At 38.3% G+C, this 16,352-nt stretch overlaps 1 protein-coding gene across 1 annotated transcript; it reads right to left on the bottom strand.

The window, feature by feature from the left end:
* Nucleotides 1–2,816: 2,816 nt before the first annotated feature.
* LOC107751859 (uncharacterized) lies at nt 2,817–15,986 on the bottom strand. Its single transcript, XM_016567627.1, has 2 exons — nt 15,255–15,986; nt 2,817–3,458 (listed from the first exon to the last, which is right to left on the bottom strand). The coding sequence occupies exons 1-2, from the start codon at nt 15,700–15,702 to the stop codon at nt 3,238–3,240; spliced, it is 669 nt and encodes a 222-aa protein (XP_016423113.1). The 5' UTR covers nt 15,703–15,986; the 3' UTR covers nt 2,817–3,237.
* Between the last annotated feature and the right edge of the window lie 366 nt (nt 15,987–16,352).

Genomic DNA, 16,352 nt, shown 5'->3' with positions numbered 1-16,352 from the left:
CAAGTTTGTTTTGCGATTCGGCCCGAATCAGTTTTCTAAAGTGTTTTTGAAAAATCACACACCCTGCCTTTAAGCAGAGTAAGTAAAGAATGTCTGCAGTGAAGAATTCAAGAGCTTTGAAAATGTCTTAGTGTTTAAAAAAACGTTATAATCGATCAGAATGAATTATTAGAAACCACAAAATATAGCTTTAATATACAACGTGTGTTAGCAAAAATAATACTGCAAGTTTAAATCTCTTGAATTTATTTTGTTTAATAAATAACATGCAGTAGAAGTGTAAAAAACATTAGAAAACAAATGTTTTTGTTAATTTAAAAAAAAAGTTTTTAAAACTGTCAAAGATGAAATGTCATCTTAGGGAGGTCTTGCAGTTTCGTGATGTTTCGAAGCGCTCAAAACACTGTACGCTGCTGGCGCCTGCTGGTCAAAACTGTGTACATACCAGAAGACTTGTAAAACATGCACAAAAACGACTTTTACAAACCCATTGGAAATGTTTTATTTAACATAATATATTAAATGCAATTAACATCATCAAATACCATTAAATATGAAGTGTCTGTATAATATGTGTTATTAATTTACAGGGTTTGTTTTGTTTGTTTTATGAAGAGTTTGTATAAGAGACTATTAACCACTACTCTTCCTTTAATTACACAAATCTCTCATTAAAAAATGTCTACAAATTTCTAAAACTGATCCGAGATCAGGTAAAAACCATAGACACTTATTCAATGGTTCGCCGCTGGGGGGCCATCTCAGTCATTCACGGGTTCAGAGATCAGCCCCCAAATGGAAACCATTGAAATTACGAAACATTTCGAAACAGCTGTGACGTAACGATGCCTCTGAAATCATGTAACTTTGCCGGTTTGAGACGCGCTCCGAACCACTGGCTCGAAACGAATTATTCGCAAAGATTTCCAAGCTTCATAAAGCAGAGCTTCGAAAGCACCCATCACTATTTGCAGTACTGATTTGGAGAAGGAGGGGGCCCTTGGAGTAAAAAAGGTTGAGAACCACTGTTTTATAATATTAAAATCTAATGTATCAACTGGCATTTCTATCACAGTCTCATGCAGATCCTAAAAAAAAAAAAAAACCCGGATTGGAAACTCTTCTCAAGAGTTTTAGCGTCTTTTATCATTTCCAGTGGGTAAAAGTGACTTGTGAAAAACAAAAACAAAAAACAAACAAACACACACATACACAAATAGTAATAATAACAATAAAAAAATTTAAAAAAAAAACAGAAAAAGACAAACCGCTTACAGCCCTTCTTTCTTCATGCTAAAGAAAGTAAAAGACAAAAATACAACGAAGTAAAAGTTGGTCTTTCCCCTCTCCTGAGTTCACTGCACAAACACAACTACGACAGAAGCCGCATCATTAATGCATAGATGTCTGAGGATATCTGTACTTACGAGAACGCAGTCTATTGATCAAACAATGAACTGTCGTGGAAATATAAATGTACAGCTGCTCAGATTAAAAACTGCAGGCATCCAGTGTCATGAAACAGATATGTTGTGATGACGTCACGGCGCGTTCCCTTAAGGCCCGCCTATTCTTTTTAACGTCAGTGCGCACTCAATCAGAAAAAAATTAAAATAAAACATTTAGTATATATATATAAAACAATCACTTAAAAATATGCCTGGATTTGTTTTTGTAGCAGAAACAATTATGTACAAAAAAATGAATGTCAAGTAAGTTGTTTTAGATCAATTTGACAATGTCACACATTTATTAAGGTGACTTTTGTGACATTTGTGTAAAATGCAGGACATGACAAGAACAACAGGAAAAACATATTTTCTGTGTTTTTCTACAACTTAACATATTTTGATTATTGTTACATGGCATGACTGGACATGGATTACAACAATTTTTTTTTTTTGAAAATGTGACATCTGACAAAATTACACTTTGGCAACAAAGGACAAAACTATGGAGGACGAATTTTTCCTCTGCACAACATGCTAATGAGAGGGTGTCAACCATGGACTTGGTCGGGGTTATGTCATAGCTGGGGGCGCGGCTTTCCCTGTATTTATTTATTTATTGTTTTTGCAGGTTTCGTCCTCCATACAAAACAAGTTGTTGATATGGCAAGAGTAACCAGGTAAATTGCCTAGAATTAATTTTTTTTTTGTTCACCTTTATTGTTAAAAGTGTATGACAGCAGAAGTGGACAGAACCTTCAATCTGATGTCTCAATCTTATTTCTGAAGCATTTTTTTTCTTTTGCCAGTTTGAGACAATTGTGAGGAATAAAATTTGCCAATTATTTTTTGTAAATACTAACTTGAAAATCTGTTTTAAAATGTGATGCGCTGTTCTCAAGCTTTGTTATGATGACTATCTGCAGTGAAACCTGAAATTATAGCCCTTAGTTGTGAAGTACAGAGAAATTCATCTTTTTAGATAATCTGTCAACATATAACTCAATTATATTATCAAAAGTCTATTAACTACTGTTTTCTATCATTTAAATATATATATATATATTCAGTGAGAAGTGTTTGTGTAGTGTCTCTCTCCATTATAAAACACATTTTTGGTAACACTGCCTTAGATGAAAATAAAACACACTGGCAGTTTTGTTTTGCCATTGTGGATTAACTATTGATCTTTTTTTTCATCAAGGGCTGTATATTCAAACCATCTTTATTACTTGACTTTTCAAGTAACCTGTAGGGAGAAGATCTCTAAGCATTTCTGTTTTCAAGCAGCATAGTCGATTGCAGAAAACCTGATAGTGAGTCAAATGTAGTAGTATTTGCAAATACTATAAGTACTCAGCTATAAATATCTGCAAAAATTGGGAAAATCAAACCATAGCAGGCTGTAGGTAGAGTAGGAAATGGATAACAGCAGAACACTATTCTAGATTCACAGTGCATGTCTCCACAAAACAAGAAAATAAACCAAAATATTGTGTGATAAGACTGATATGAATGATAAAGAAGTGTCTTTCCTCTTTCTCTATTCGATTTGAAAATATAAAGTGTCTCACAGCACTCCAATACGGAACATTTAATGTACTTTAAAATGATTCCATTCCTTCTAAAGTCTCCCAGATTCTTCAGTTTTCCTCATCCCAGGATAAGTCTTCTGCCATGTGACTTCAACGCGCCGGCTTTCAACATCACAGATGCTGCTCAAACTAAAGCAAACATGCTTTTCTCCTCATAATAAAGGGTGTATCAAATGGTGGTGGTTTGTTCTCAGTTAGGTCCCACTGTAAGCTTCACAAGGTAGCTGCGAGGTCTCATCGATGGTGACCACCAGTTCTTCCGTCTTAATGGCGCTTTGGCAGTCGGAGTGATTGTACACAATGCAGCGCATGTCCACTGGATGTGAGAGTTCCCTCATTTCATTCATGCTGCTGCTGATGCAGTTCACCTCACTCTTGCTCCTGCGGTTATCTGAACGGGGCCCAAACACCCACTCTGATGAGAGACACAGATTACAGATGATTATCAGTCACATTGAGACTCAAATGGATCCAGAGGAGACATTCACTTTGAGACAGGCAAGCTGGGACAATATAAAAACAGATAGGTATTATTCTGGATGCTGATTGGCCAATAAAGCATTCCAGTCATGCTAAAAGACATACAGTAACAGCTCTGATGTAAAACAGCTGTTCCCTTTCAGTCGGTCACTTCGACGTTGTGTCGAAGTTATGACACTAGGGGTCGCACTTGGGAGCCCAGACACCTCTGACATCATTGAGAAAAGGCCAGTGAAATTGGCGACCAAATTTTGCATAGTTATTTTTTATAAAGAACACGAGTCACCTCAGCTGCTTCCCATCCTGGCCCTTCTACTTCCGGGTACGAGGCCTCGATGTTGTGCACTGAAGGAGAGCAAGGAGATGTTGCGGAAGCAGTTCTGCTGGATGAATTCCCACGGACCTCTCATTCCTCCAACTGCACGTGTTCTCCGGTAAGAGTTTCTGGTTGAGTTTGAGAACCCACCTCAATGCGGGTTCGATCTCTCATACGGGGCTTGCGATGAGGATGAGTTGTCTATCGCAGCATCAGAGGGTGGGTCTGACCAATCAGAAGCGGATGACTCGACTAAACCAGCACTTCCGGGTGCTGTGTGTCAGTCTGAGCCTGATGCTGAGATGGCAAGTCTTACCCGGTCAGTAGAGAGCATCAGGTTTGAGTGGACTCCTCTACCCTGTCCTGAGTGTTCTTGCTTGGATGATTGGTTCTTGGAGACTGAGTACGACACTCAGCTGCACTCCGCCCCAGTTACTTTCTTCCCGGAAGTGCATTAGGAGCTGATGAAATCATGGTAGGCACCTTTCTGCCATAACACGATATGCCGGTTCCTCCATTCTCACCACCCTTGACAGCGGTCCAGCAAGGGAATAAACGGGGTTTCCTTGGGTGGAGAGAGCGATTGCAGTGCATTTTGCATGCAAGATGCCGCCGCCTGGAGGGGCCATCCAAAACTCCCGTCTAGAGCATAAGTTACCTTGTCCTTTGTGGCGAGAGCTTATAATGCTTCTGGACAAGCTGTGTCCACTCTGCACACCATGGCTGTCCTGCAGGCATTAATAGCCCAACAAGACTTGGTTCTCGGAGCTCGTGCTTTTGCCATCAGCTCCTCCCTGGCGGATTCCCCTGAGGAGGGACCTTCTCTCCCAGGGGAAGGGCACAATCTGGCACCCATGCCCAGATCTCTGGAACCTCCATGTCTGCTCTATAGATGCGACCAGGAGAAACTCGGAGGTCTTTCACCCGCAGTGGTGAATACCATTACGCAGGCTAGGACCCCCTCTACGAGGCGGCTATAGACCAATTTGGTGTTTGCAAACACTGATGATGTTTTTTGTGGGCGGAGCCTATCTGGTGGCAGAAAATGACAGTTTTAAAGTAGCAGTCTATGGAATAAAACAATAAAAAAAAGTAATTTTGAGTTTATATTTCAAAATTCTGACTTTTTTACTGCAGGGCTAATACACTATGTCCCCTATGAACTGCATATGTGTATATTATGTAGACCTATTGTTAAAATCAAATTTATGCTTTAAAAGTGGGGTAATCATAGCAGGTTTCATCCATAGTCTGTCAGTGTAAATGTCTGCGTTTAGCTTCAAATGGTGTCTTTGATGACAGTATTCTACAAAAATTATTTGCAATCCGATTCTGACATCCAAAGGCACAACAATACATTTTTTTGTCTTATTCCATGGATTTTACCCATTTCCCTCCACTTGTTACCAGTGTTTTTCTGCCACCACAGTGCGCACAGCTGCAAGTGACGTAACTGTGACGTCTACTCCAAATTGGTCTATATGACCTGAAATGGTGCGTTTTCGTGAATTGGTGTTCTTCCCATGGGAAGGATCATCTGAGATGTGGCATCAGATCTGTGCTATCCTTCCTCCAAGAAGGCCGCCTGTCTGCGTGTACACTCAAGGTGTACGTGGTCGCTATTGCAGCGAACCACAATACTGTAGATGGAAGTTTGGTGGGGAAGCACAATCTGGTTATCAGATTCCTAGGAGGCCCCCGGAGGTTGAATCCTCCAAGGCCACATCCCTTCTCAGTGGCCCTTCAGGCCATACAGAGAGATCCGTTGAGCCCCTTCTGTCAGTTGGACTTAGTGCCCTCTCTATTGGCGCTTTTCCACTGCATGGTACGGCACGGTGAATAATCCCGCCCACTCTAAAGCGGTACTGAACTGCAGTGAAAACGAAAACCGTCCCGAGCCGAACCATGCCGTGCCGTACTGAGCCGTACCGAGCCGAGTCGTACCACGCAGTGGAAAAGCGCCATATGAAGACCGCCTTCCTGAATGTGCACACTTCTATCAAGAGGCTGGGGGATCTCTAAGCCCTCTCCGTTAATGAATTGTGCCTAGAATTCAGGCCGGCAGACTCTCACGTTGTCCTGAGACCCCGGCCTGGACATGTGCCCAAGGTTCCCATCACTCCTTCAGGGATCAGGCAGTAACCCCGCAAGCTATCCCCCCGCAGGAAGGGGACCCTGACCTGTCTCTGTTGTGTCCAGTGCAAGCCCTGCGCATCTATCTGAAACACAGAGTTTCAGATTACCTGAACTGCTCTTTGTCTGCTTGGAGGACAAAAGAAGGGGAATGCTGTCTCCAAACAAAGGATCTCCCACTGGATTGTGGATGCGATTCTTACAGCCTATCAGGCCAGAGGTTTACCATGCCCACTGGGAGTGAGGGTACACTCAACCAGGAGCGTTGCTGCTTCGTCAGCTTTAATGAATGGGGCTTCACTTGCAGACATTTGCAGATCTGCAGGTCAGGCTACACCTAATATATTTGCCAAATTCTACAATCTGTGAATGGAACCAGTTTCATCAAGTGTTTTGAGCACTAGCTCTTGAACTCAGGTGGCTGGTAGGGTGTAGAGCTTGCTTTTAGCACCTCCCCCTCTCTGAGGTGATAATGTGCGCTTATTGAATGCAGTTTAGTTCTTTCTTATGAACCCTGGACTACCCTTCCATCACTCAAGCACTCCCTTACATAGCTGAGTTTAGCGGAGGAACTCACTACAATAATCCATTATGAGTAAGTATCCCTCGAGAGAACTCTCATAATGGATTAGTGCTCCATATGTTGTGGCTCCCTTTGGCGGCCCCATAATGTTTATTAGTCCACTGCTTAGTTCCGAATAGGATTCAGTGTTTCCCCTAGACAGACAGTCAGTCGCTTGTTTCTGTGCTTGGTAGTTCTCCCCTTATGCGGAGCCCACCACAGAACCCTTCCCTATGTACAACTCCCTTTTAATGAGTCCATAGGATGTATCTCCACATGCTACCTCCCCTTCAGGTAGGATGTGGTCTCCGTAGTGTTCTTTTCCTACTTGGAAAAAAGAATGCTTCCCCAACGTTACAACCAGGAATTTTCAACCGCTATTTATTCTTGTTTTTCTCAGAATGAGAAAAGGCTCCGGCTGGAGGTGACCTCTGCCTTATATGGCGACTCTCCCGGATGTTGGAGAGTGAGGTCATAAGTCTTGGACGTTGGAAGGTTACGAGGAAGTGCAGTGCATTTGGTCGTGGCACACTGGGCTTGTCAACATCTGTGCCCTCATGGACTTGTAATGCAGTTCAGCAGCTGTGGCGTTTAGTATAGAGACCCCTAGTGTTGGAATTTCGACACAACGTTGAAGAGACCGACTGAAAGGGAATGTCTCGGTTACGTATGGTAACCCTCATTCCCTGATGGAGGGAAAGGAGATGTTGTGTCCGTTATGCCACAACTCTGAACTGCTTCTGAGTGGGTTGAGACGCTCCTCGACTCCTCAGAACAAAATGAGTCAGCAAATGCCATGCTGGCCTATTTATACCCGGATGTCCAGGGCGTGACCAGCAATGCAAAATTTGCTCGCTAATTTCATTGGCCTTTTCTCTATGTCAGAGGTGTCTGGGCTCCAAAGTGCAACCCCTAGTGTCAGAACTTCGACACAACGTCTCCGTTCCCTCCATCAGGGAACGAGGGTTACCATACGTAACCAAGACATTTCTACAGCTGTATATATCTCAGAGTAGCACCCATAGAAACCAGTTTTTAAGCTTTGTTTATATGTCAGACACCACACTACCAGTCTTGGATTAATTAAGATGTTTTTGAAAGAAGTTCCAAACAATATGAAGCAGCAACTGTTTTCAACATTGATAATATTAAGAAATGTTTCTTGAGCAGCAAATCAGCATATTAGAATGATATCTGAAGGATCACGTGACACTGAAGACTGGAGCAATGATGCTGAAAATTGAACTTTGCATTATAGGAATAAATTATATTTTAAAATAGAAAATGTTTATTTTAACTTGTGATAATATTTCACAATACTACTGTTTTACTGTATTTTTGATCAAATAAATGCAGCCTTGGTGAGCATAAAAGACTTTCAAAAACATTTAAAAAATGTTCCAATTATTCCAAACTTTATATGCTAAAATAATGTTTCAATAACACTTTTTGTCCTTGAAATTTTAACTTGCAGGGTACAACAAGCCAAAAGCCTGTTTTTCTTCTTCCATAACACTAAATGGCTTAAAATTAACAACCACACATGCTCACATTTAGGATGGGTCCTTATCGTTTTGACATCATTGCAGCAGAAGCACAAGACAACAAATAACAGCCTGTGCAGAATTTGTTTTGGACAATGAAGAACCTTGGAGTTACAACTACTGCACAGTCGTACACATACATAAGCTTTTCATATTTTTTCATTCAAGGCTTTTTCAGTCTCAATTTTTTACAAAAAGATCATTTTATGAAGAACTTACATAAAAAATAGTAATAAAAACATGATAGGAAGCACAAAACACAATAAATGGCAGTAAACAGCCTCTGGCAGCAGAAGTGAGAGGTTAAACCATAGTAATCTGTGCTGACAGTGGTGAAGAAATCACACAAGTTTGAGATGAACATACATATTCATATGCAATGCACTCAAGCACACACATTTGATTACTGATGACAGTAATGTACCAAGACTTTGGTGAGCCATGCACACTTTCAGAAATGCATTATTCAAACATCACACATTATTATTCAAGAACATAAACTAAGTTAAAAACAGTCAAAGACTTGATTAACAGGTCTGATTTAAAAAAATTCAATAAAACTAAAATGATATGCAGCACTTCTTTATGAAACAAGACGGATGAATCTCACTAAAACTGTCAAGTATATGTCCAGGTCATACATCACAATTCATAAAAACAAATCTGATATTCCAATTAGGAAGCAACAACAGCATCTTTCTGTAATGCAATACACACTATACATTATCCATGAGCCCCAGGCTGCTGTCTGACTGCATTAATTAAACACTTTGCAGTTCACCTATTGTGAATTATAGTGCTACTTGATTAATGATTCAAACAACTCTAATGTGTGTCATCCAGTCTGAATGCTCCATCTAACTGAACACTAACTAACCACCAGCCTATATACACAGCCATGGGCTGTATACTAAACGCATTCGTCCTTTCACTCAGAAAAGCACCCTGGAATTAAGATGAGAAAATACAGCAGCAGCAGTCTGAAGTGTGTGAGTAAACAAAAGTGGCTGATAAGCAGAGCCAGAGCCATGTGATGGCATGAAAATTTCCCAACATACGAATGTATGCCAATTAGGCTGAACTGTTTCAGAGGGACAGGGAAAAGAGCATGGCAAAATGATCGGGATGTGTACTTTTGCGTCCATTAGTTTTTCGTTTTTTTAACCAAGACGAAAAAATGAAACGGTTGTTGTAGCTATTTTTAAATGTTGAAAACCAAAATTGAAATTAGAACCGTACACACAAAATGCTGCACGAAAAAGTAAAACATTGACTTCTTTTCAGATTTTTGTTTATGGCTTTTAGCACCTTTAATAAACATTTTCAAAATGCACAAATTAATATAGAAAAATGTCAATTTTACAAGTTTTCTTTGGCCTCTGCATGTAACTGCTTGGCCATTACGTTCAAGAAATCAACAGAAATGTCGGTGATTGATCAATGCTACAAAAACACGTTGAAAATAGAAACCTTTGAAGCTCTCCAGAGTTCAAACACAAATACACACTGGAGCGTTTGGAAAATATGTTTCGCCAGTATCTTATTTCTACAGCTTCAACTGAGGTGCTTGCTTTTGTTTCGTTCCCTATAGCACTCCCGTAGAACTGGCCCTGGATACTTTTAAATGCAAAGAATTATGTAATGATTTTAAGCGTGAAAAACTATCAAGATCATAAAAATATCAAAGCCAAAGTTTTTCATAAAGCAACAGGTTAACGGTAGCCACGTCAGTAGCGCGAGAGGGCACTTATAGCGTCTAGAGACCCCAAAAAAGCTAGACACTAAATTTAGCATTTATATACATTAAAAACAAGCTTCATATCATTTTTATGATTTTTAATGAAATACGAATTTTGAATAATGAAAATTAGTTTGTGTTTGCTTATTCTATTTATCAATGTTTGAACCATTAATGAAAAACCACATTTTCCATATTTCATTTCTGGGTTAAAAAACTAAAAATGAATGGACGCAAAAGTACACAGACCCTATAAGAGAACTGGCTCCTGTATACATTCAGCATGCATGATTGTAATGTTGTCAGTGCATTGACTTTATTTTAAAGGTTGTGTAATGATCTCAAGTGGTTATGCACTTTATGTAATTTAAAAATAAAAATAAACAAATTTTTCATCTAGTTAATACATTGTACTAAATTATAAATACAATTATAATTTGTTAAAACCATATTTATTCGTTTTTCTTGAATTATATTTATTGGCTCAAACCTTATATTTTGATTTAATATTAATCAAAAATATTTATTTTTTCAAGGACAAAAATGTTTATACAAATTAAAAAGATTACTTATTACCATACCATATAATCAACATATTTTCTTAAAAGAAATAAATAAAAATAAATAAATAAAATAAAATAAAATGTAAAAAAAATGGGCTTTTTACAACTTAATTCCACCATAAACAAAAAAAAAATTTGGCATAGCATGAAAGTAGACATTTTGTTAGTCAATGATTATTTAGTTTGCTTACTATAAATAAAGACAACTTAAGTTTATTGTGATGTCTTAAAATATGCATGCACTACAAATAAAAAAAATAAAACTCTAAATAAACTAATAAAACCCACAATAATTTCTGCAGTAATAAGCTAGCCAGTATGTGTTCTGCACATAAACACACTGGTGTCAAGTGAAAACAAAATTGTTTCTAGTCATTTTTACTTTGGGGAGTGTTTTTTTTGTTGTTGTTGTTTTGCTTTCATACAAATGCAACAAAAAAGCAAAAAATATATATATAATTGCTCTCATTTGTATGAAAGCAAAAAAAAAAAAAGGAAATCATGATTTTCTATTAGACCAATGCACTTTAAGTGCACAGTAGTTTCACTTTTTTCAGTGAATACAAAAGTCAACGCCACTATTCTAATGTGTTCTGAGTGGTTGCTAGGTGGATTCCAGGGAGTTCTGGGTCATTGCTAGGTGGTTTATAGGGTGTACTTGTGGTTCCCCTTTTTCCCAAACCATTTGATTGTTTTTCAAGAAAAAATGCAACTCCTGTCGCTTAGAAAATGAATAACACAAAAGTCAATTTTGAAGAAAACTCCAATTGCCTGATCATAATAAACAAGCAGACAAAATGGAAACTAAAGAGGGCGTCTGACTTGTAAACCTCAATGTTATTTTACTAAGATAGTAAAAGCATGCTTTCTCCTTGTCTGACCCTGTAGAGAGAAATACTACAGTGAGAATCTCACCAAACAGGTGATCTTCACATTTACACCTCTCAGGACCGACACAAATGCACAGAGCAACATCTACAGAAGAGTACTTGGTGTAACCAGGGCTTTTGGAGAAATCTCTCAGGTATTGTTGAGTGCTCCCCTCTCTGCTTCTCCTGTCTGTGTGTGTGTGTGTGTGTGTGTGTGACCTGCCTGCTTCATCACTTCAGGTAAACGTCAAGGTCTTTGAAAAACAGAAGTGAGGGACTCTGAAGGAATTAAATGTAATTCTTTTCATCCCCTTTCGGATACTCAACTCTGAGCTTTGAGAGAGAATCGGTCAAGATGCTTGTGGAGGTGAATGTGAATGTACATTGTGACTGTCAACAGAGGTGCATTTCGGAGATGCATGTTGGAACTGATGCAAAACTTGTGTGCTCCATCAAGGACCTTAAAAACAAAATATTATGAGTCCATTACACTTACATACATATGCATAGATATTAAACATATGAAGCATCCTCCAAAAAACACACTCGAGCCAAACTCATCTCGGTCCGACTTTATATTAAGTAAACAATTCCTATGGATTTACCATGTAGTTACACAGCAGCGGCCAGTAAGTTAGGCTTTACATATAAATTGTGGTTGGTGTCCAGAATGTTACACTTTATATTAAGTGGACAGTTCCTGAGGAGTAACCATGAAAGTACACTGGTATTACAGTGGTGCACCAACTCGAGATCCAACTCCTCCCACTTTACATATCCCTAAACCTACCCATTTCCACCCCTAAACCTACCCATCTCCACCCCCTGGATCAAATTGTTCCAATTACTCTTATACATATTGTTGTTACAAAATGTAGTTATATATGTCCTGTTACACATTTGTACTTACACAAACCATTCGGAGGGTTGTTACATGTGTGTAGTTACAGAAATATTACAGCTAGATACTATGTACCAATGTGTACTTACGCTGTGGTTACATACTACGTACATATCTAGTTACTACACTCTTAAAAATAAAGGTGCTTCACGATGCCATAGAAGAACCTTTTTGTCTAAATGGTTCCATAAAGAACCTTTAACATCTGAAGAACCTTTCTGTTTCAATAAAGGTTCTTTGTGGTGAAAGAAGGTTCTTCAGATTACAAAAAGGTAAGAAAGAGATGGTTCTTTAAAGAACCTTTTACTGAATGGTTCTTTGTGGAACCAAAAATGGTTCTATGGCATCGCTTGGAACCTTTTGAAGCACCTTTATTTTTAAGAGTGTATGTAAGTACACAGGTATTAGGGACACTTAATATAACGTGGGACCCTCATCTCTTATGAATATGAATGCTTAAACACACCAAAAAAACAAAAGCACAAAACACAAAAACACAGAAAAATATTTCACATTAAAATGATTATAGTACTGTTATAGTGTAGCCTAATGGCTGCAATGAATGAATGAATGAGTTGTGCATGACCTGCTGAAAAACAAAAAATGCTTAAAACGACCTTAGATCATCCAGCATGGTCAGGTTGATCTGTTGCCTGGTTTTAAGCACTCTTCACATGGGAAACCAGCTTACACCAGTTCAGACTGTAGGCTGAGTTTTTTTGTTTGTTTGTTATTTACGAATGCAATGTACAAAACTGATGCAGACAGAGTTGCATTCATCTCACTGTTATAAATACCAAAACTCACAAATATATACTTACAGAATTTTTAAAAAAAAAAGACCATTGTATTGTTATACTGTTTGTTAATGACTGCAATGAATGAATTAATTAATGCATTCATTCATTAATTACTGAGCTGTAAATGACAATGACCTGTTGTAGAAAAAGCTTAAAACAAACTATATAGATGGTTTTAACTGGTCCAGCATGGTCAGGCTTATCTGTTGGCTAGTTTTAGAGGGGTTTTAAGCAATTTTCAGCTGGAAAACCAGTCTAAACCTGTTAAGACCTTAGGCTGGTTTTGTTTTGTTTTTTTGTTTTTTCAACAATGCAATGTGCAAAACTGATGCAGACAGAGTTGCATTCTGTATTTCATCTCGCTGTTGTTACTGCATAGCCAAAACACACAAATACATACTTACAGAAAACTATTCCACGATAAAAATGACCATATACTGTTGTAGTGTTTGTTAATGGCTGCAATGAATGAATGAATAAATGAGCAGATAAGCATGACCTGCTGACAAAAAGCAGCTTTAAATAATCTTAGATGGTCTTACATGGTCTAGTATTGTCATGCTGATCTTTTGGCTGGTTTTAGGGGATTTAAGCTCTCTTTGTTGGTTGACCAGCTTTTTTAAAAAACGAATCCATCTGTATTTCTGTATTTCATTATTTCTGTTATAACTGCATATAGCCAAACAGAGCCGGCCCGACCTAATAAGCGAAATAAGTGGTTGCATAGGGCCCCGTGGCCTCCAGGGGGCCCCATGTCAGGGTTCAGACTGTAATGCTCGATAATAATAACTTTTATAAAGTTTCAGTCGCGTGTGTTAATGTTTGAAAATGAAGAGGCGGCACTATAAAACTGGTGCAGAGAAGTGGGAAAAGAGAAAAGAATGTGAGCAAGATAAGGGTACGTGATGGATTTTGAAAATATATTGTTGAAATGGCTTTTGCTGCATCGTGCTGCGAGCGCTTTGAAGACGCGTTGTGCCAGTGTAACAACAGTAATGAACATGAACGGTATTGTTGTCTTGGGCTCTTCAAAATACGTGAATAATTCTTATCAGAATTCTTATCAGAATGGTTTAGATTTTTAGAACGCATTTATATTATCTTATTTTCCATTGACCAGTTAAGTTTTACAACACTGCGCTGCACTTTTGCTGTGTAAAAGTGCGGTCATATTTTCTCATTGACGTGAACAAAGCAGCAGATGTGCTGAATAAAAATGCAAGTTCACTCTCTGACAGCAGGTGGCGCTTTAGGAACAGCAGAAATACACCGTTACCATGGTTACCCCTCTACACAAAGCAGGGCGGCATAAGCGCAACTTCTGACACCTGCTTGTTTGTCAGGGAGGTCAAAGGAAGTCAAACAGTATTAACATGTTTTCAAACAGCCATTCGGATTTTTTAATTACTTTGATGTTTATCAAATAACACAAATATTTAAATATACCATATCTTTATTCAAACATTTGCTTACACATTTTTTTTGCATTTTAATCAGGAATAAAACATGCCAGCCCAGATGCACAGATAATAATTATATTATATTACAGATAATAATAATAATAATAAATTATTCTCTTTAATTTTACATTTTTAATTTTTCTGAAAGCAATGGTTAAGCTTTTACATTTTTAAAAGTTTAAATAATTGTTAAAAGTGCTTAATAAGTAAATATATTTTCATATTTATGTATTAAAAGATAAACACTGAGTAGATGATTAAGACAGTTTGGTCATTTTTTTACAACAGGGTTATTATAGTTACCTCAAATAAAAAAATATTTAAAAAATGTTTTTATTTGAAATAAAATAAATGCTAACTGAAATAAAATACTTATAACCGTTTTATTTTAGCTAGTTGACAAGGCAACATTTCCCATTTTCATTTAGTTTATCTTAATGTTCTAAAATAACTAACACTAAAACTGAAATAAAATGTAATAACTATACAGAAAATCAACAAATCTAATAAAAACAACAAAAACAAACAGTAAAATTACTAAAACTTTCAAATGAAAATGACAGCAGAAAATATAAAATACAAAAATAATGCAATATATTAACAAAAACTATAATAGCACATGAATGATACTAAAATAACATTACAATAAAGTGTCAGTGTAAGATGTATACGATGGGGGATGGGGGATGGGGATGGTTATGGGGGGGCCCCTCTTTGAAAATTTGCTTAGGGCCCCCAAAATGCTAGGGCCGGCCCTGTAGCCAAAACACACAAATACATTCACAGTGATTTGTCAGTGTTGTTTAACTGATCAAATGCACACTATATTTCCAAAATGCACTTACCCACAAACTCATGCACGAGATCCTTCACCAGGTGCCCCACGATCGCGTAAGCCACGGCCACCACCACCAGCGCGGCCATGACCAGGTACAGCACCGCCTTGGGCAGCGGTATCAAGTCCCTCGGCGGCGTCTTGTAGTCCGTGAACTGCAGGTCGCTCTCGGAGTACGAGTACTGAAAGACGTGCTCCAACCCGGACGTGTGATTGGAGTTGAGCGGCGGGTGACTGGCGCTCATGCCGCTCAGGTCGGGCTCCAGAGCCGTAACCATGGTGCTCGTCACCGCCTCCACCCGATCCATACTCTGATGAACAAATCCCGCTGATTTATTCACAAGAGGCAAGATCTGAGAGAGAAAAAAGCTCCAGTCCTTGATGGCTGTGGTGTTGCATAAAAACATAATGCCTTTGGATGTTAGCCTATCACTTCTGGTGGAAGTGACCTCCGGCATCACCAGTGGATGTAGTTGCGCCAAACTCTTGCTGAAGTCTCGTTCAGTTTATCCAAATGCGGATATCAGTTTCCTCAGACATGAACTCCCTGGTTTAATAAGATGCAACTTGCAAATGTTAAAATGATTTGGAAATAAAGCTGCAGCTTTAGAATTATACATTTCAGAACATTATTCTCAAATTTAGTATCACATAAACACGATATTCTCTTGTTTAATGAGATAAAACAGAACTAAATGTTCTGCAATACGAGCTTTGCGTATAAATAATAATTAGTGCGCCGTATTCTATTGAAAACATCCACAAATTCCACGTATGCGACGATCGTTCGCGTCCATAAAAAGTCGCAAAGAGTCAGGAATATTCTGTAACACGTCGTTGAAATGAATACCTTTCATTCTATGAGACAAAACGTCTCCAAAAAAGCGTCAAATAAACTGGATGTTTGTGATAATCATTCGAGTTTGTTTGCTATAGAAGTCTTAGGCTTTCGCTTGATGACAAAATGCACACAAACGTTCTTTAAATGAAAAATGGTGCAGTGTGAGTTTTTTGTATAAATAAAACATACCTGCTTTTAAATTAACAGCTATTCAGAACATTCTCAAAAAAACGTATTTCCACATAAAAAAAAATCTTTGCGACGATC

This window comes from Sinocyclocheilus rhinocerous, unplaced genomic scaffold (assembly GCF_001515625.1).
Source record: "Sinocyclocheilus rhinocerous isolate Xijiao unplaced genomic scaffold, SAMN03320098_v1.1 scaffold2126, whole genome shotgun sequence".
Classification (NCBI taxonomy): domain Eukaryota; kingdom Metazoa; phylum Chordata; class Actinopteri; order Cypriniformes; family Cyprinidae; genus Sinocyclocheilus; species Sinocyclocheilus rhinocerous.
This window is presented reverse-complemented; position numbering and strand designations above follow the sequence as displayed.

Bases quoted from the DNA above. Each gene is read 5' to 3' on its own strand.
- LOC107751859 (XM_016567627.1), bottom strand. From the start codon at position 15,702: ATGCCGGAGGTCACTTCCACCAGAAGTGATAGGCTAACATCCAAAGGC. The intron at 3,459-15,254 runs GTAAGTGCATTT...GTCTCTCATCAG, and splicing joins TCTCGTGCATGAGTTTGTGG to AGTGGGTGTTTGGGCCCCGT.